The sequence below is a fragment of the Pseudophryne corroboree genome, chromosome 2, assembly GCF_028390025.1.
Source record: "Pseudophryne corroboree isolate aPseCor3 chromosome 2, aPseCor3.hap2, whole genome shotgun sequence".
Classification (NCBI taxonomy): domain Eukaryota; kingdom Metazoa; phylum Chordata; class Amphibia; order Anura; family Myobatrachidae; genus Pseudophryne; species Pseudophryne corroboree.
In genome coordinates this window covers 210,332,525-210,354,346 of record NC_086445.1, presented here as the reverse complement: position 1 = coordinate 210,354,346, position 21,822 = coordinate 210,332,525, and the positions used below count along the sequence as shown (strand labels likewise).

Genomic DNA, 21,822 nt, shown 5'->3' with positions numbered 1-21,822 from the left:
TTATGGGGGTCATTCCGACCTGCTGCGACCAGGCAAATCGCCGCCTACAGGGGAGGGGGTATGGGCTGTGCAGGGCTGCAATTACTTGTGCAGAGAGTTGCACAAACAAAAAGTTTGTGCAGTCTCTGCACAGCTCAGGACTTACTCACCCGCTGCAATGATCCATCTTGTAGCTGACGTCAGGAACCCTCCTATTCAATGGCTGGGCACGCCTGTGTTTTTCTGGACACTCCTTGAAAACGGTGAGTTGCCACCCAGGTCCGCCTTCTGCCTGTTAATCTTCTTGCGTTCGCCGCTGCAAACGGCTTCTTTGCAAGGTCCATTGCTCCATGGCAACGGCTGTTGCCGGCAACCGACGCGCCTGCACATTGCCGCCCGCGCGCATGCGCAGTTCAGACCCGTTCGCACGGCTGCGAGAAATTGCAGCGTGTGAACGGGTCGGAATGACCCCCTATAATGCATTGAGCATCAGCAGCGGCCAAAAAATTGGCCACTGTTGAGTATATATAGGCTGGGTCGACAAGGCCTCACAACTCTATTTAACCAGCATAAGTGGCAGAACAGTGGAGATCCCTCAATAGGGATCTGCAGCATTACAACGTATAGTCTAACTAGGGGATTAATCGCGCCCTACGGGCGCTCTTCTCACCGTCGTGAGGGGCTATGCCCCTTAACCTTGCACACTTTTGTGGCGTGCAATAGTTGTATTACCACCAATCATAATTGTATGAGTGGTTAAATATTGCACGGACAAAGGGCGTGCGATGGTTAAGGGGTCGTGGTCCTTTGCAACAGCGTGAACAGTGCACGCAGGGCCTGATAAATCACCTAGTAGGTGCTGTGGTTGGGGGAGGGGCGATTGTGGGGGAGACGCGGATGGGGGAGAGAGGCCGGGGGTGCCGCGGGTGGGGTGGTTGCGGGGGGTGGTGCAGGTGGGGGAGGGGCTGGTGCAGTGGTGGGGGTGGGGCGGGTGCCTCGGGTGGGGATCCGGAGCCACCACGGGTGCGGAGGTGCCACGGGTGGGGGAGGGTCGGGTGCAGGGATGCTGCAGGTGGGGAAGGGGGTCCGGAGCCATCGTGGGGGGTGTACTGTGAGTGGGGGAGAGGCGGGTAATGCTTCTCCTGCTTCTCTTCCTGGAAGCAGCTAGGCTGCTGTCCTCCCTTTGGCAGTGGCTCTACCGGAGACTCGCACAGCAGCCAATCACTATTGTTAGCGCCGGTGTCCCAACGCACCGCATTACAGGGAAGAAGAAGCCCTCAATAAACTACAGCTCCCAGCAGCCCTTAGCGCCTGAATGCTTTGGCGCTAAGGGTTGCTGGGAGCTGTAGTTTATTTAGTGCATATACTTCCCTGTAATGCAGCGCGTTGGGACATCAGCGCTAAAAAATAGTGACTGGCTGGCAGAACTGACTGACTCGCTGAATCAATGTAAAAGGTGAGAGTGCCGTGCAGTGTCAGTGTCCAGACATTACCCTCCGCGACAGGGGCGGATCCAGAAGAAAATGATAGGGGGGGGCACCATGGAAGGGGCAAGTACATTTGCGTGCGGCTTCGGTGCATGTGAGATGGCGCTTCTTATACAATGCCCACAGTTGTAGCGCTCATTATGCAATGTCCACTGTACTGGTAGTGCCCCTTATATAGACCCCATAGTAGTGGTGCCCTTTATGCAATGCCCGTATTGCCCCCAGTAGTAATGTTGCCTGTAGTAATGCCCCCAGTCATTTAGCGCCCTAATAGTTATGCCCCCAGTGGTAATACCCCTGCAGTTATGACCCCAGTAGTTTACCCCCCCCCCCTTTAGTTTAGCCTCCCAGTGGTAATGCCCCCAGTAGTTTGCCTGCTTGTAGTTTAGCCACCGGTAGTAATGCCCCCCTGTAGTTTGCCCCATTGTAGTTTAGCCCCTGTAGTTATGCCCCCCTTGTAGTTTAGCCCCCAGTAGTAATGCCCCCAGTAGTTTGGCCCCTGTAGTTATCCCCCAGTAGTTTGGCCCCTGTAGTTATGCCCCCCTGTATTTTAGCCCCCAAGTAGTAATGCCCCTTTAGTTACGCCGCCAGTAGTAATGGCCCTGTAGTTACGCCGCCAGTAGTAATGCCCTCCTGTAGTTTGCCCCCAGTAGTTAGCCCCTTTGTAGTTGGCCCCCAGTAATAATGTCCCCCAGTAGTGTGCCCCCAGTAGATGCCCCCCAGTAATAATGTCCCCCAGTAGTAATGCCCCCAGTAGATGCCCCCCAGTTGTAATACACCCAGTAGATGCCACCAGTAATAATGTCCCCCAGTAGTTTGCCCCCAGTAGATTCCCCCCAGTAAAAATGTTACCCAAGTAGTAATGCCCCCAATAGATGACCCCCCAGTAGATGCCCCCCAGTAATAATGCCCCCAGTAGTTTGCCCCCAGTAGTAATGCCCCCAGTAATGCCCCCAGTAGTTTGCCCCCAGTAGTAATGCCCCCCAGTAGTAATGCCCCTTGTTGATGCCCCCCAGTAGTAATGCCCCTTGTTGATCCCCCCAGTAGTAATGCCCCCAGTAGATGCTCCCCCAGTAATAATGCCCCCAGTAGTAATGCCCCCCCACCCAGTAGTAATGCCCTTGTTGCCTTGTTGATGCCCCTCAGCAGTAATACCCCCCCCCCCCCCCGTAGTTTGCCCCCAGTAGATGCCCCCGCTGCACTGAGGAAGAGAAAACAGAACATACTTACCAAGCCCCGTTCCCGCTTCCAGACCGCTGCAGTCCTCCTCCTCCCTGAACGTCCGCTCCTCAGTCAGCACTATGAGAGATCTCCCATAGCGCACGGCGCACAGTGACAGCGCCGGAAGCCGGAGCTCAGTACTGAGCTCCTGCCTCCGGCTGCCGCTGTGCAGGGAGACGGGCGCCCGCTGGTAATACAATCTCAGCGGGCACCCGTCATCTCCCTGTGCGGCGCCGGCGCTGGGGTGGACGGAGGCCACAAATGACAGGGGGGGCACGGGCCCGAGTGCCCCCCCCCCCTGGATCCGCCACTGCTCCGCGATATCACCCACTCTATCTGATACATTAGCCATCTCGGGGCTTCCAGGCCGGCCAGACAGGTGCTGTGTTGCGGAGTCAGGGCCTTTGGGGATCTGTGCGCGGCTGTGGCGGGGAGGCACTTCTGTGACATCACGTGCAGAGGAGGCTCCGGAGCTCATAGAGTATGCGGTGCTGGGAGGGCTATGAAAGCCTTCTGCTGCACCGCTTTCATACACATCTATGCCAGTGGCCGCAGCAGCTTTTGTTCCACGTGCGCCGCGGCTAGGGCGTGGGGATTGTTGATGCCGGAGGGGGCAGGCGGACTGGCAGCAGGACATAGGGGGTCATTCCGACCTGATTGTAGCTGTGCTAAATTCAGTACAGCTACGATCACTTACACTGACATGCCGGATTAACACCCAGCACAGGGCTAGTCGGCCCTGCATGTCAGGCCGCACCCCCCCCCCCCACAAGTACAGAAGCATCGCACAGTTGGACCGCGGCCACAAAACAGTAGGCAAACGCCGCCGTGCGCCCCCTCCCGCCCAGCGGCCGCCTTTGCCTGTCAATCAGCAGAGGTGATCGCTAGGCAACGACAGCCGTCGGCTGTCAGCCATGTGCTAGCGAACTGCGGCGCCGGCGCATGTGCAGTTCTGTCCTGATCGCTGCACTGCGATGAACTGCAGCGAGCGATCAGTTCATAATGACCCCCATAGGATACTACAGTAAAAGGATGTTTTTCCCCTATCTACAGCACAGAGACTTGCTGCAGATGCAGTGGCATACCCTCCAGCTGCACCTTTTTGGCAGGTACAGGACCTTTTTTTTATGGTCTGTACCGATTTTTGTCTCTCCAAACTTCCATTGAAAGTATATGAAAATGGGGCGTGGCCACGCCACTGTACCCTGTGACCACGCCCCCTTTTCGAATTTGTTTCGATTTTTCTGTGTAAATTGTTGGAGGGTGTGTTGCTGCAGATGTAGTGGGCCTGTTTTGGGTTGTGGACCTGGAGCTGCAGCTCCATCAGCCCCACTGTTAATCCTGCTCTGGGAACACACAGCATCCAAAGGACAGAGCCTCCCATTGGATGTAACCTGTGTGGGAGGGCGTTTCTTGCCCAATCAGCTGTGGACTGGGTGTTATAGACCTGCTGCTAACCCAATGAGCGCTCCTAGCCACGCCCAGTGTTAGCCACACAGTCACAGAGTGACAGATCTGGGCAATTATATAGGAGATAGGAAGACCTTTGTGGAACCAGTGTATGAGAGAAGTGGTGTTGCTCACAGAACCTGGCAGCTTGATATTGCAGTCATTTGCATTGGCCCCTCCCTTTTATGCAGTGGTGCTTGAAAATTTGTGAACCCTTCAGAATTTTCGATATTTCTGCTAAAATTTGGCCTAAAACTACCTCAGATTTTCAAAAAAGTCCTAAAAGTAGATACAGCTTCAACTCTGTTATGTTGGTGGGTTTCCTCCCATGAACTGCTTGTTGGTAGACCACTCCTGGGGAGGGTAATAATGGTCTGGAATTTCCTCCATATGTACATAATCTGTCTGATTGTTGACTCTTTAGAGATGGTTTTGTACTCTTTTCCAGCCCGATGAGCATCAACAACTCTTCTTCTGAGTTCCTCAGAAATCTCCTTTGTTCGTGGCATGATACACTTCCAAAAACATGTGTTGTGAACATCAGACTTAGATCCCTGTTCTTTTAAAAAGACAGGTTGTCCACTCACACCTGATTGTCATCCCATAGACTGAAAATACCTAACTCTAATTTCACCTTCAAAATATCTGCTAAGCCTAAAGCCGTGTAAACTCTAGACGATATGCTCCATGAGTGATATTGTCAGTGTTTGCCCTTGAACTCCTGGGCAAACTGCATAGTACATACTCACTGAACGATATAACTTCTGATATCGTTCAGTGACACCATCCTGCCACAAGCCCAAACATGCAGTTTCCATACCTCCCAACTTCTGTTCCTCTGGAAGCAAGACATGCCGCGCTGGAGGTGCGACTGTGGCTAAAAGGGATGGAGCTTTGAGCAAAGGGGCAGAGTCTCATGGCAAGGGGCCGTGGCTTACTGCTGCGACCCCCGTTTTTGTCATTTTGGGGGCGTGTCCAGCGCTCCATGAGCTGCTGGGCAGCCCCCGCCTCCCCTCCTTGTGCTGATAGATGCCCTGCATGGCATCTATTCAGCGTGATCACCTGCTGCTTTGCAAAGCAGAGCAGCGGTGATCACAGGATCTCCCAACTGCCCCCCGCCCGCTGGACACTGCGACCCACGGGAGGGACAGCGGGACAGTTGCTGAAATCGGGACAGTTGGGAGGTATGAGTTTCTGAAGATATCGTCAGACTGACCTGCTTGGTCGTTAGTCAATATCGTTAATGACCCGCGGGTGCGCGCATCGTTAATAATATTGTGCTTACACACTGGACTATTAGTGTAACGATGTGTCACTATCGTCCACATTGTTCAAAAAATCGTTCAGTGTGCATGGGGCTGTTAGGTTCACATAGTTTTGCAACTCACTGATATGTGATATTGGATCATTTTCCTCAATAAAAAAATGAGCTTGTCTAATTTGTTTGTCTCATTTGTTTGATTTGATTCTCTTTATCTACTGTTAGGGCTTGTGTGAAAATCTGGGGTAGTTTTAGGCCAAATTTCAGCAAAAAAACTTGAAAATTCTGAAGGGTTCACAAACTTTCCAGCACCACTGTAATACGGGGTAAACAGTAGAGTGACGGGGATTCATTCTGACATCGGTACGAATCCCCGTCAGCCTAGATCATGTGTACACACTGGGGCGATGCTAATGAAGGAAGGAACATGTTCCGTCCTTCATTGGCATACTACAGGGCGCTAGCTACAACGCTTGGTTAAGTGTGCAGCACATCCAACCAAGCGCCCGTCACTAGCAGTACGCAATCCCTCGTACACGCTGAGCGATGTAGGCAATATGTCATTACAAGCTGGCATATCGTGCCGACATCGCTCTAGCAGGGACGTGCGGTGAGCTAAAAGGCTAAGGAGGCACTAGCTAGCACCAGAGCCAGATTTACACACAAAATATGAGCCAAAGTGTACATCTGGGCATTATGCACAGGTGCAGCAGTATAAACTCCGGGAAATTTGGTGAGTTTTGATCAGAGATGTGCGGAAAAGATACACAGGTGAGGCACTGCCTCACCTGCCATAAACTTTTTACTCCAGAGATTTGGCTATAAAAATTATTAGAATAATGCAAAAAAGATATTTCAAACATATTCTTTGTATTTTTCATATACTTTATACAATCAAAACTCTGGTACAAATGTAAGTATGACAGGAAAGGCTCTGCCTCACCTGCCTCACCCCACCGCACGTCACTGCGCTCTAGTGTGTACTCCGTTTAAGAATCAGCCAAACCATAAACTGCATTTCTACTAAGCCTATCTGTTAAGATGTAAATCACTGGTTATATAGAAAAGCACCCAACTCCTAACATTGCAACCTGCTGCAGAGGAGAGCATGGATGAAATCTTGAATTTAGTGTAATTCAGGTGTTTAAGTTATATTATTTAATCTGATGTATATACATGTACTATATCAATATTTTTAATACCTTGTAAGAACCCTTCCCTTGAAAATATTAACAAAAAAGCAAAAAGCTTTTCAATAGATTTTGGGCTAGATGTACTAAGCCTTGAAAAGTGATAAATATCACGGTGATAAAGTACCAGCCAATCGGCTCCTAACTGTCATTTTTCAAACACAGCCTGTAACATGATAGTTAGGAGCTGATTGGCTGGCAGTTTATCACTGTGAAATTTATCACTTTTCAGGCTTAGTACATCTCCCCCAATATACTAGTGATCTCTCAGGGGATTATTAACTACAGTATAAACAAGCCAGTCTGTTACCTGTCCACACAGTGAGCAGCAGTCAGCACACGGTTAGCACGGATCAGGGAAGCTCCACAGGTGTGGTACCAGCTGCTGCCAGAGAGATACTGAAGAGATACCTGGAGGAACACAAAAACAGGACATTACTATATGACACAATTAACTGAATAATAAAACCTTGGATATAATGATTAATACATGCTTCTTAATACCTGATTCTACAATGCATATAATAGTATTAAAACATATGCATGGAAGTTGTGCTACAGTAATATGTAAATAATAATCTACATTTTTCCAACCTAAACCTTTTGATGAAGTTGTTTTATTTTAATATCTATTCATGAGACATACATTCTAGGTGTGTTCTATGAGCTCTGAGTCACATAGGCCCTCATTCAGAGTTGTTCGCTCGCTAGCTACTTTTAGCAGAAATGCAAAGGCAAAGCCGCCGCCCTCTGGGAGTGTATCTTAGCATAGCAGAATTGCTAACGAAAGATTAGCAATTCTGCTATTAAGTATTTCCTTGCAGTTTCTGAGTAGCTCCAGACCTACTCCTAGATTGCGATCACCTCAGTCCGTTTAGTTCCTGGTTTGACGTCACAAACACGCCCAGCGTCCGGCCAGCCACTCCCCCGTTTCTCCAGCCACTCCTTCGTTTTTACCTGGCACGCCTGCGTTTTTTAGCACACTCCCTGAAAACGGCCAGTTTCCGCCCAGAAACACCCACTTCCTGTCAATCACACTACGATCAGCAGAGCGATTGAAAAGCTTTGTTCGCCCGTGAGTGAAATAGCATAGTTTTGTGTAAAATTGCTTAGCGCGTGCGCCCTGCTGTGCATACGCATGCGCAGAACTGTCGGATTTTAGCCTGTTAGCAATTCTGCTAAAAATAGCGGCGAGCGAACAACTCGGAATGACCACCATAGTTCAGTGCTGTGAAACTTTAAACAGATCACGTGGCCATAGTACGTTTGTTCCAAGTCAAGTCACTACAGAGTAAACATATAATAATAATAATAATAATAATAATAATAATAATTATTATTATTATTTATATATATATATATATATATATATATTTATTTGATGTCAATAGTGAACATAAAGTTGTTTCAAACTGACAATTTCTTGGAAACTCAACCATCCATTTAGGGACACACAGGGGTTCATGTAGAGTTAGATAAAAGCATCTTTCTTTCTTTGCATAAAACGTGCATTTCCGTACAGTGCATGTGCACACTAAAAACTTACACTGTGTTCGTCTCCATATCAAGTCGCATCTTACACTTACCGCAGTGGCAGAACTTGTGAGTGGTGGGCCCAGGTGCAATGATATCATTTAAGACTCCCTCCTTCACCACAACCCAAGTTCACAATATGCCACAGAGCAGTGGGTGACAGGGAGAGGTAGAGGGTGACAGTGTAAGGCAGATGAAAGCAGAGGTTGACAACAGAAGGCAGGAGGAGGTAGAGGGTGACAGCAGAATGCAGAGTGAAGCAGAGGGTTACAAGGGGAGGCAGTGGGTGACAGGGAGAGACACTGGGTGACAGGAGTACAAGCACAGTGTCCTGTGTGGTGTGGAGAACAGGGAGCATGTGCCTTGGTGGAGGCAGGGACACAGCAGCCTCTGCTCTGTCTGTGACAGTGAACCCCACCCCTGTGCTTTCCTCAGTTTGGCACTCAGTAAGGAAGACTCTGACAGTGTCAGTTACACCGCTTGTGAGCTGCCTTTAATTCACAGACAGCAGTAAATCAGAAAAAATGTACAGCTGTCTGTTAATAAGAGGCAGAATGTGACTGTGATCATCAGCACTGGTAGGTGGTAGGACTCCTCTATCAGCTGCACACAAGGTCAGCCTTGCCTACATAAGGTAAGGGGCAGGTCCCTCAGGCAGTGGAGCCCACCCTGCTCTCTGCACTAGGCCATTCATCTGACATTACTTAAAATTGTTTGCTGTGGGGCAAGGGATAACTCATTGCTGGTCTGGGCAGCAGTGGGCCCCGGTGCAATGCACCTACTGCACCAATGGTAGTTCTGACTCTGACTTACAGGCCCCTATGCTATGTGATTTATAACAGCAGAGGGGAGGAGCTTGCAAATATAGGATGAGTACATCACACCGCACGTCCCTGGAGTACATTAATATATTCCTCATAGAGGTGACAGACCTGGACACAGATGTGCTGTGTCTATCAGCAGGCATATCTCTTGAGGGTACCTGACCTGTAATGCATAATACACTGATGATAATAATTGGCTCATTGAGTATTACATTCTCCAGCTGAAAAAGCTTAATTAAATTACAGCTCTATGGCAGGTATTTGTTTGCATTTCTTACTTTTTAAACCTTACAACCATTGTGCCAGTGAAGCACAGTCTGAGCGTCTGTGGGGGTGTTTCTAATTAGTCACTGTTTGATTGCTTACATCCAGTTTTTAAATAACTGCAAGCGCACACTATAGAAAAATATATTTTCTTAAAACGATACTCGGGAAATAAGGATAAGGGGTACACTGTTGTGAGTCAATTGGGCACTGCAATAGGTACATTTAAATAGTAACTGCAAGCATACAGCCATAGCTTGAGCTTCAATTACATTTTGTTTGTGAATTTTGTTGTGCTTATGTTGCCCTTGTGGAGCCTACAATTCAAGCAGAAAATCTTTATGAACTCTGAATGCTGCTTATGATGTTTATGGTCCATCAAGTGTTCTGCATATTGTCTGTGTGTAACATACACAGCTAGAAAGCCAGATGTAGAGTCTGTGTGTGTACTAAAGTCCTACTCACCTGCCATGGCCAGGCATTCTTTGCTGCATTACTTCCTCCTACCACACGTCCATTTTCATTTTCTTCCAAATATTGGATATTATCCTCATGACAATATCCTTTGGGCAGAGAAAACAGATATTGCATATTACTACTTATTTAAAACATGCCTTATATTTTTTTTTCTTCTTCTTGCTCTCTAAAATAATATACAATATGAGGGTTGTTTTTGAAAAATTATTTGGACATAATTAGAGATGAGCGGGTTCGGTTTCTCTGAATCCGAACCCGCACGAACTTCATGTTTTTTTTCACGGGTCCGAGCGACTCGGATCTTCCCGCCTTGCTCGGTTAACCCGAGCGCGCCCGAACGTCATCATGACGCTGTCGGATTCTCGCGAGACTCGGATTCTATATAAGGAGCCGCGCGTCGCCGCCATTTTCACACGTGCATTGAGATTGATAGGGAGAGGACGTGGCTGGCGTCCTCTCCATTTAGATTAGGAGAGAGAGAGAGAGATTGACCTGAGGCTGATACTGTAGAAGAGAGTGCAGAGTTTAGTGACTGACCACAGTGACCACCAGCAGTGCAGTTGTTTTATTTAATATATCCGTTCTCTGCCTGAAAAAAACGGTACACACAGTGACTCAGTCACATACCATATCTGTGTGCACTGCTCAGCCCAGTGTGCTGCATGCCTGCATCATCTATGTATATATTATATATCTGACTGTGCTCAGCTCACACAGCTTATAATTGTGGGGGAGACTGGGGAGCACTGCAGTGCCAGTTATAGGTTATAGCAGAAGCCAGGAGTACAAGACAGTCACATACCATATCTGTGTGCACTGCTCAGCCCAGTGTGCTGCATCATCTATGTATATATTATATATCTGACTGTGCTCAGCTCACACAGCTTATAATTGTGGGGGAGACTGGGGAGCACTGCAGTGCCAGTTATAGGTTATAGCAGGAGCCAGGAGTACATATTATATTAAAATTAAACAGTGCACACTTTTGCTGCAGGAGTGCCACTGCCAGTGTGACTGACCAGTGACCTGACCACACTGACCACCAGTATAGTTAGTAGTATACTATATTGTGATTGCCTGAAAAAGTTAAACACTCGTCGTGTGACTTCACTTGTGTGGTGTTTTTTTTTTTATTCTATAAAAAACTCATTCTGCTGACAGACAGTGTCCAGCAGGTCCGTCATTATATAATATATATACCTGTCCGGCTGCAGTAGTGATATATATATATTTTTTATATCATTATTTATCATCCAGTCGCAGCAGACACAGTACGGTAGTTCACGGCTGTAGCTACCTCTGTGTCGGCACTCGGCAGTCCATCCATAATTGTATACCACCTACCCGTGGTTTTTTTTTCTTTCTTCTTTATACATACATACTACTACATCTCTTTATCAACCAGTCTATATTAGCAGCAGACACAGTACAGTACGGTAGTTCACGGCTGTGGCTACCTCTGTGTCGGCACTCGGCAGTCCGTCCATAATTGTATACCACCTAACCGTGGTTTTTTTTTCTTTCTTCTTTATACATACATACTACGACATCTCTTTATCAACCAGTCTATATTAGCAGCAGACACAGTACAGTACGGTAGTTCACGGCTGTGGCTACCTCTGTGTCGGCACTCGGCAGTCCGTCCATAATTGTATAGCACCTAACCGTGGTTTTTTTTTCTTTCTTCTTCATACATACATACTACGACATCTCTTTATCAACCAGTCTATATTAGCAGCAGACACAGTACAGTACGGTAGTTCACGGCTGTGGCTACCTCTGTGTCGGCACTCGGCAGTCCGTCCATAATTGTATACCACCTAACCGTGGTTTTTTTTTCTTTCTTCTTTATACATACATACTACGACATCTCTTTATCAACCAGTCTATATTAGCAGCAGACACAGTACAGTACGGTAGTTCACGGCTGTGGCTACCTCTGTGTCGGCACTCGGCAGTCCGTCCATAATTGTATACCACCTAACCGTGGTTTTTTTTTCTTTCTTCTTCATACATACATACTACGACATCTCTTTATCAACCAGTCTATATTAGCAGCAGACACAGTACAGTACGGTAGTTCACGGCTGTGGCTACCTCTGTGTCGGCACTCGGCAGTCCGTCCATAATTGTATACCACCTACCCGTGGTTTTTTTTTCTTTCTTCTTTATACATACATACTACTACATCTCTTTATCAACCAGTCTATATTAGCAGCAGACACAGTACAGTACGGTAGTTCACGGCTGTGGCTACCTCTGTGTCGGCACTCGGCAGTCCGTCCATAATTGTATACCACCTAACCGTGGTTTTTTTTTCTTTCTTCTTCATACATACATACTACGACATCTCTTTATCAACCAGTCTATATTAGCAGCAGACACAGTACAGTACGGTAGTTCACGGCTGTGGCTACCTCTGTGTTGGCACTCGGCAGTCCGTCCATAATTGTATACCACCTAACCGTGGTTTTTTTTTCTTTCTTCATACATACATACTACGACATCTCTTTATCAACCAGTCTATATTAGCAGCAGACACAGTACGGTAGTTCACGGCTGTAGCTACCTCTGTGTCGGCACTCGGCAGTCCGTCCATAATTGTATACTAGTATCCATCCATCTCCATTGTTTACCTGAGGTGCCTTTTAGTTGTGCCTATTAAAATATGGAGAACAAAAATGTTGAGGTTCCAAAATTAGGGAAAGATCAAGATCCACTTCCACCTCGTGCTGAAGCTGCTGCCACTAGTCATGGCCGAGACGATGAAATGCCAGCAACGTCGTCTGCCAAGGCCGATGCCCAATGTCATAGTACAGAGCATGTCAAATCCAAAACACCAAATATCAGTAAAAAAAGGACTCCAAAACCTAAAATAAAATTGTCGGAGGAGAAGCGTAAACTTGCCAATATGCCATTTACCACACGGAGTGGCAAGGAACGGCTGAGGCCCTGGCCTATGTTCATGGCTAGTGGTTCAGCTTCACATGAGGATGGAGGCACTCAGCCTCTCGCTAGAAAAATGAAAAGACTCAAGCTGGCAAAAGCAGTAGCACCGCAAAGAACTGTGCGTTCTTCGAAATCCCAAATCCACAAGGAGAGTCCAATTGTGTCGGTTGCGATGCCTGACCTTCCCAACACTGGACGTGAAGAGCATGCGCCTTCCACCATTTGCACGCCCCCTGCAAGTGCTGGAAGGAGCACCCGCAGTCCAGTTCCTGATAGTCAGATTGAAGATGTCAGTGTTGAAGTACACCAGGATGAGGAGGATATGGGTGTTGCTGGCGCTGGGGAGGAAATTGACCAGGAGGATTCTGATGGTGAGGTGGTTTGTTTAAGTCAGGCACCCGGGGAGACACCTGTTGTCCGTGGGAGGAATATGGCCGTTGACATGCCTGGTGAAAATACCAAAAAAATCAGCTCTTCGGTGTGGAACTATTTCAACAGAAATGCGGACAACAGGTGTCAAGCCGTGTGTTCCCTTTGTCAAGCTGTAATAAGTAGGGGTAAGGACGTTAACCACCTCGGAACATCCTCCCTTATACGTCACCTGCAGCGCATTCATAATAAGTCAGTGACAAGTTCAAAAACTTTGGGTGACAGCGGAAGCAGTCCACTGACCAGTAAATCCCTTCCTCTTGTAACCAAGCTCACGCAAACCACCCCACCAACTCCCTCAGTGTCAATTTCCTCCTTCCCCAGGAATGCCAATAGTCCTGCAGGCAATGTCACTGGCAATTCTGACGAGTCCTCTCCTGCCTGGGATTCCTCCGATGCATCCTTGCGTGTAACGCCTACTGCTGCTGGCGCTGCTGTTGTTGCTGCTGGTAGTCGATGGTCATCCCAGAGGGGAAGTCGTAAGCCCACTTGTACTACTTCCAGTAAGCAATTGACTGTTCAACAGTCCTTTGCGAGGAAGATGAAATATCACAGCAGTCATCCTGCTGCAAAGCGGATAACTGAGGCCTTGACAACTATGTTGGTGTTAGACGTGCGTCCGGTATCCGCCGTTAGTTCACAGGGAACTAGACAATTTATTTGAATTTGGTGGTGCAGAATTATTTAAAAAACGACAGGGGCGTGCAAGAGATGCTGTCGGTGGCCAGAAAAATTGCGGGACACTTTCGGCGTACAGGCACCACGTACAGAAGACTGGAGCACCACCAAAAACTACTGAACCTGCCCTGCCATCATCTGAAGCAAGAAGTGGTAACGAGGTGGAATTCAACCCTCTATATGCTTCAGAGGTTGGAGGAGCAGCAAAAGGCCATTCAAGCCTATACAATTGAGCACGATATAGGAGGTGGAATGCACCTGTCTCAAGCGCAGTGGAGAATGATTTCAACGTTGTGCAAGGTTCTGATGCCCTTTGAACTTGCCACACGTGAAGTCAGTTCAGACACTGCCAGCCTGAGTCAGGTCATTCCCCTCATCAGGCTTTTGCAGAAGAAGCTGGAGACATTGAAGGAGGAGCTAACACGGAGCGATTCCGCTAGGCATGTGGGACTTGTGGATGGAGCCCTTAATTTGCTTAACAAGGATTCACGGGTGGTCAATCTGTTGAAATCAGAGCACTACATTTTGGCCACCGTGCTCGATCCTAGATTTAAAGCCTACCTTGGATCTCTCTTTCCGGCAGACACAAGTCTGCTGGGGTTGAAAGACCTGCTGGTGAGAAAATTGTCAAGTCAAGCGGAACGCGACCTGTCAACATCTCCTCCTTCACATTCTCCCGCAACTGGGGGTGCGAGGAAAAGGCTCAGAATTCCGAGCCCACCCGCTGGCGGTGATGCAGGGCAGTCTGGAGCGACTGCTGATGCTGACATCTGGTCCGGACTGAAGGACCTGACAACGATTACGGACATGTCGTCTACTGTCACTGCATATGATTCTGTCACCATTGAAAGAATGGTGGAGGATTATATGAGTGACCGCATCCAAGTAGGCACGTCACACAGTCCATATATACTGGCAGGAAAAAGAGGCAATTTGGAGGCCATTGCACAAACTGGCTTTATTCTACCTAAGTTGCCCTCCCACAAGTGTGTACTCCGAAAGAGTGTTTAGTGCCGCCGCTCACCTTGTCAGCAATCGGCGTACGAGGTTACATCCAGAAAATGTGGAGAAGATGATGTTCATTAAAATGAATTATAATCAATTCCTCCGCGGAGACATTGACCAGCAGCAATTGCCTCCACAAAGTACACAGGGAGCTGAGATGGTGGATTCCAGTGGGGAGGAATTGATAATCTGTGAGGAGGGGGATGTACACGGTGATATATCGGAGGGTGATGATGAGGTGGACATCTTGCCTCTGTAGAGCCAGTTTGTGCAAGGAGAGATTAATTGCTTCTTTTTTGGGGGGGGTCCAAACCAACCCGTCATATCAGTCACAGTCGTGTGGCAGACCCTGTCACTGAAATGATGGGTTGGTTAAAGTGTGCATGTCCTGTTTTGTTTATACAACATAAGGGTGGGTGGGAGGGCCCAAGGACAATTCCATCTTGCACCTCTTTTTTCTTTTATTTTTCTTTGCGTCATGTGCTGTTTGGGGAGGTTTTTTTGGAAGGGACATCCTGCGTGACACTGCAGTGCCACTCCTAAATGGGCCCGGTGTTTGTGTCGGCCACTAGGGTCGCTAATCTTACTCACACAGTCAGCTACCTCATTGCGCCTCTTTTTTTCTTTGCGTCATGTGCTGATTGGGGAGGGTTTTTTGGAAGGGACATCCTGCGTGACACTGCAGTGCCACTCCTAAATGGGCCCGGTGTTTGTGTCGGCCACTAGGGTCGCTAATCTTACTCACACAGTCAGCTACCTCATTGCGCCTCTTTTTTTCTTTGCGTCATGTGCTGATTGGGGAGGGTTTTTTGGAAGGGACATCCTGCGTGACACTGCAGTGCCACTCCTAAATGGGCCCGGTGTTTGTGTCGGCCACTAGGGTCGCTTATCTTACTCACACAGTCAGCTACCTCATTGCGCCTCTTTTTTTCTTTGCGTCATGTGCTGATTGGGGAGGGTTTTTTGGAAGGGACATCCTGCGTGACACTGCAGTGCCACTCCTAGATGGGCCAGGTGTTTGTGTCGGCCACTAGTGTCGCTTAGCTTAGTCATCCAGCGACCTTGGTGCAAATTTTAGGACTAAAAATAATATTGTGAGGTGTGAGGTATTCAGAATAGACTGAAAATGAGTGGAAATTATGGTTTTTGAGGTTAATAATAATATGGGATCAAAATGACCCCCAAATTCTATGATTTAAGCTGTTTTTTAGGGTTTTTTGAAAAAAACACCCGAATCCAAAACACACCCGAATCTGACAAAAAAATTCGGTGAGGTTTTGCCAAAACGCGGTCGAACCCAAAACACGGCCGCGGAACCGAACCCAAAACCAAAACCAAAACACAAAACCCGAAAAATTTCAGGCGCTCATCTCTAGACATAATACAGATCAAGTATTTTGTGAATTCTAATTTGGTCACTCGATTTTCTATTTATGGCATGGTTCATCTGAAATCTGCGGATGATGATACATCATTCTAACTTATAGTTCCAGTTTATATAATAATAGTTTGGAATTTAGATAATAATAGCCCAATTTTTTTTTTAACAAATATAATTATGCAGATAAAGGGAAAAAAATACAACATAAAATCCATTTTGATATTCTTACAAATATAGGGGGTAATTCTGAGTTGATCGCAGCAGGAATTTTGGTAGCAGTTGGGCAAAACCATGTGCAGTGCAGGGGAGGCAGATATAACATGTGCAGAGAGAGATAGATTTGGGTGTGGTGAGTTCAATCTGCAATCTAAATTTCAGTGTAAAAATAAAGCAGCCAGTATTTACCTTCCTGCTGCGATCAACTTGGAATTACCCCCATAGTTTCCTCGGATCAATAAAATGTTAAACATGTACGGCCTAATTCAGGGTTGATCACAAAAGCAAAATCTTTCTCTAATGGGCAAAACCATGTGCACTGCAGGTGGGTCAGATATAACATGCGCAGAGAGAGTTAGATTTGGGTGGGTTATTTTGTTTCTGTGCAGGGTAAATACTGGCTGCTTTATTTATACACTGCAATTTGGATTTCAGTTTGAATACACGTAATAATGTGACTCGACTGTGTATATTGTCATTACTGATTTATGCCCCTTACATTATTTGTTTTTCTTTCTTATATTCTACTAGTTACCAGCCTGTCAACATGATGGAACAGCATAACCAGGACCGGTGCTAAGGTGTGTAGCCCCTTCCTGCAAATTATTAATTTTCCAACTCCCATATGTAAAAAAGAAACAGTGCACATCTTCAGCGTGTGCTGCAAAAAGGGGTGTAATCTCTTGAGGAAGGAGCGTGGCCACACAATAGTGCCCTCAATTCAGATTTCACCACACAGTACAGATGGAGCCTCCGTTATTGAGGCTCTTTGTGTGACTAGTAGCGCCCGCCTGGGACATTGATATATAATGCAGGCATCCATACCTTATAATACTTTTTATTACACCCAATTACATTAGTGCTGACTGCATTATATACAGTATGAGTGCCTCTCCCACCCCCCTTACTGATTGTAGCAGCCTAGCAGGTCCCCTATCTCTTATAATACCCATTACTACACCCCTCAGTCAGTGTGACTGTATTGATTACAATATCAGTGCCACACTGATTATAGCAGGAATCTCCCATATTTAAAATAGAGTAGTACTTAAAATAGCGTATAATAGTATATTGACATATCACCAGCGGGTGTGTACCTCCCCCCCAGCCATGATTATAGCAGGTGGCTGTTATATACTGCACTTAAAATAACACTGTCTACCCGCCCTTCCTTGTCTGATTGGGTTTTGAAACAAGTGGATGTTATACAAAATAAAAAAAAATACTGTAATAAAGTACACTGGAAAACCTCATGTTTTCTTTGCGCACGTCCTGGCTCCTCTCTTTGCGCATGTGGCATCATACACGTGTGTCATGAAGGGTCACACACACAATACTGCAGCACTGGAAGGCATTATCTGGAGCCGGCACCCAACGGCTGTCTATTCACTGGCAGCCTGATGGGAGTATTCAGCCATCCCAGCCCTCTGACAATTTTGGTGGAGCTCACGTTCCACCAGAAATGCCCTTTTATAAAGCCTTGTTGGCAGACCCTCTGGGACCAGCAGGGCCCCCTGATACCCACACGGCCCTAAAGCAGATGCTTTGTTGCCTTGTGGTAAATCCACTGCTGCCTAGGACCAGCCACACGAAGGAGAAGTAGTTGTTACAATGGTGGACACAGCAATTTGTACTGTGGATTTTAAAGGGGAAGCAGGTTCTAAAGTAGTTTTACCTCCGGCAAGCACTGTAGATCTGCATTTCTATCTAATATTCATGATCAGGTACAGGAGGCACTGCAAATACATAAAAGCAGCTGCTCTTACCACGATTGTCACCATTTGGTATTTTTTCTATGGACAATTTGCATCTCTAATGGTTAGATGTGTTTCTGTCTCGGGAGAACATGGAGCAATTCATTGCCTATCCTGCCCTGTTTACTGAATGTTATAATGGACTACTTTTTGCCTTTCAAAAGTTTCTTTTCAATAAATGTTGTTAACTCCTAAGGTCTAAATAATGCAAATGTAACAATGTGCATGTAACATTAACTATGGGCTGATGTGGTGGGGGATCTAGCTTCATTGTGTTGGTATGATTAGATGCCTACTATTCATGCACTTAAAAGAACCTATTATTGTATCTAACTGTGGCTTTAAATATATTTTATAAACGGTCCTATTTACATTTAATAAGGTGAATAATAGAAATGGAAATGACTCATTTTGTAATTCTCCCCTGCATCAGGTCTTTTCTTTTGAAACTTCTGATCTGAAAAAATTAACACGTCACTATTCCTCCAAACGCGTCTTGTTTTGGCTGTACAATGTACTGTATGATAGCATTCACAGATTATTAATTTGTAGCTGTACTAAACTGTGTTAATCCCAACATTTTTGTGTTTACAATTTTGAAGAAGGGATGAAGACTTGCTGATGGGGACAACAGAGGACTTGGGTGAAGGGAGAAGGACGTCCTTCAGAATTTGGCCACCACTGAACAAGTTAATTATCAGTAATTCTTTCAGTAGTAATTGTATCAAGGTGATTCAAGAAATTACAACATTTTCAGGAATTGCTTCTAAAGATTTACCTGTGTACATAGAGTATACATGTGCTTAGATAATAAAACTTACCGCAAAGGACAAGAGCAGCCAATACAAGAAGCCTGAGCATTGTGAGATGATTCCTGGGGAATGTTCTGTAAAGACCTAACAGTAGTTTCTCCCCTTTTATACCACTGAGAATGGTATCAACAAATAGTGAGAATATCTCCAGGTGATGCAGGTAAAACAGGTGGCAAATTAGTTTCCAAGTTTCTCTGAAGGACAAATATGGATAAATATGTTGTTATATAAAGGATTTCAAAAGAGATCGTAATACACCCAGGAGGTTTGCATAACGTTTTCACAGTCTGATGTATATGTGTAAAATCCTCAGACGGTTCTCACTAAACTATTTCCTTATATTAAAGAAATAATAATAATTAAAAATAATAATAATAATACAATCAATATTATTTCCTTCTCTAACTATCTCCCTAGCACAAAGTTTTCTTATTCTTTTTGTATGACAAATAGGCTACATGAGTTTCACACACACATATTAAAATGCATCAATAACAGACTATAGGTCACAAAGTGGGAAATGTATGAAACAGTGAAAAGAGTGAAGTTGCCCATGGCAATCAATCAGCTTTGAAGTAACATTTATCACATGCATTCTACAAAATTATACATAGCAGATGATTCTCCACTGGCTCACTTCTCCATTCTTTTCACTGCTTCATACATCTACCCCAATGCCCCCCAAATGGCCCAAGTCCCAGTTAGAAACATAGAATTTCAGGGGAGATAAAAACCACTTGGACAATCTAGTTTGCCCCTTTTTTAACCATATTGTTACATCAAACCCTATTTTATCCTTATTTCTTTGTAAAAATATCCTTATGTCTATCCCAAGCATTAAGCAGTTCCCTTAATAAAAATGTCAGTGGACACAGAAACGCGTCAGCAGGGGTAAACTGCCCTGCATTATATCGTTAACTCTGGAGTTAACAATATATGCAGGACAGGATTGACCTGATATATTAGCCGCTTTGAGCTGTGCAAACCTTATGGGGCAGCATCTATGGTAGGGTGGCCAATCCCGGGATCGGTATCACGGCCTACAATTGGCTGGGATTCAATCCTGGGATTAGAGCTTCCAATCCCGAGGATTTCAGGATTGGCCAGCAACCTATTTTTGGATCTGTCAGGCAGCGTTGAGCGTCCTCAGGATGTTCAGAAGCATCCCGGCTCCCTCTTGCTCACCTCCCTCGGCTTTGATTCTAGCATGTACCCTCCGGCGATGAGATCCGGCAGCTGCGTAGCGTGACCTCTGATTTCTCTGACGTCCTAAGTGGATGCTGGGACTCCGTAAGGACCATGGGGAATAGTGGCTCCGCAGGAGACTGGGCACAACTAAAGAAAGCTTTAGGACTACCTGGTGTGCACTGGCTCCTCCCACTATGACCCTCCTCCAGACCTCAGTTAGAATCTTGTGCCCGGCTGAGCTGGATGCACACTAGGGGCTCTCCTGAGCTCCTAGAAAGAAAGTATATTTTAGGTTTTTTATTTTACAGTGAGATCTGCTGGCAACAGACTCACTGCAGCGAGGGACTAAGGGGAGAAGAAGCGAACCTACCTAACTGGTGGTAGTTTGGGCTTCTTAGGCTACTGGACACCATTAGCTCCAGAGGGATCGACCGCAGGACCCGACCTTGGTGTTCGGTCCCGGAGCCGCGCCGCCGGCCCCCTTACAGAGCCAGAAGCAAGAAGTGTTCCGGAAAATCGGCGGCAGAAGACTTCTGTCTTCAACAAGGTAGCGCACAGCACTGCTGCTGTGCGCCATTGCTCCTCATGCACACCTCACACTCCGGTCACTGATGGGTGCAGGGCGCTGGGGGGGGGCGCCCTGAGGGCAATATAAGACACCTTGGCTGGCAAATCATCACAATATATAGTCCCAGGGCTATATATGTGATAAATTACCCCTGCCAGAATCCATGAAAAAAGCGGGAGAAAAGTCAGCCGAAAAAGGGGCGGGGCTATCTCCCTCAGCACACTGGCGCCATTTTTTCTTCTTTTTCTGTCTGGAAGACAGCTCCCCAGGCTCTCCCCTGTAGTTTTCAGGCTCAAAGGGTTAAAAAGAGAGGGGGGGCACTAAATTTAGGCGCAATATGTGTATACAAGCAGCTATTGGGGGGAAAATCACTCAGTTATAGTGTTAATCCCTGCATTATGTAGCGCTCTGGTGTGTGCTGGCATACTCTCTCTCTGTCTCCCCAAAGGACTTTGTGGGGTCCTGTCCTCAGTCAGAGCATTCCCTGTGTGTGTGCGGTGTGTCGGTACGGCTGTGTCGACATGTTGGATGAGGAAGGTTACGTGGAGGTGGAGCAGAGGCCGATAAATGGGATGTCGCCCCCTGTGGGGCCGACACCAGAGTGGATGGATAGGTGGAAGGTATTAACCGACAATGTCAACTCCTTACATAAAAGGCTGGATGACGTAACCGCTGTGGGACAGCCGGCTTCTCAGCCCACGCCTGCCCAGGCGTCTCAAAGGCCATCAGGGGCTCAAAAAACGCCCGTTACCTCAGATGGCAGACACAGATGTCGACACGGAGTCTGACTCCAGTGTCGACGAGGTTGAGATATATACACAATCCACTAGGAACATCCGTCACATGATCTCGGCAATGAAAAATGTGTTACACATTTCTGACATGAACCCAAGTACCACATAAAAGGGGTTTTATTTTTGGGGAGAAAAAGCAGCCAGTGTTTTGTTCCCCCATCAGATGAGTGAATGAAGTGTGTAAAGAAGCGTGGGTTCCCCCGATAAGAAACTGGTAATTTCTAAAAAGTTACTGATGGCGTACCCTTTCCCGCCAGAGGATACGTCACGTTGGGAGATATCCCCTAGGGTGGATAAGGCGCTCACACGTTTGTCAAAAAAGGTGGCACTGCCGTCTTAGGATACGGCCACCTTGAAGGAGCC

The 21,822-nt window shown here is 46.7% G+C and overlaps 1 protein-coding gene across 1 annotated transcript in view; it reads right to left on the bottom strand.

Moving 5' to 3' along the window:
• Positions 1-19,023, bottom strand: part of LOC135050654 (chymotrypsin-like elastase family member 1) — a 30,870-nt gene extending 11,847 nt beyond the window's left edge. The window contains exons 1-3 of the mRNA XM_063957081.1: positions 18,919-19,023; positions 9,674-9,771; positions 6,898-6,998 (exon numbers count right to left, since the gene is read on the bottom strand). Of these exons, the coding sequence (XP_063813151.1) occupies positions 6,898-6,998; positions 9,674-9,771; positions 18,919-18,958 (239 nt within the window). The 5' untranslated portion in view covers positions 18,959-19,023. The remainder of the gene's footprint in view (positions 1-6,897; positions 6,999-9,673; positions 9,772-18,918) is intronic.
• Positions 19,024-21,822: the final 2,799 nt, after the last annotated feature.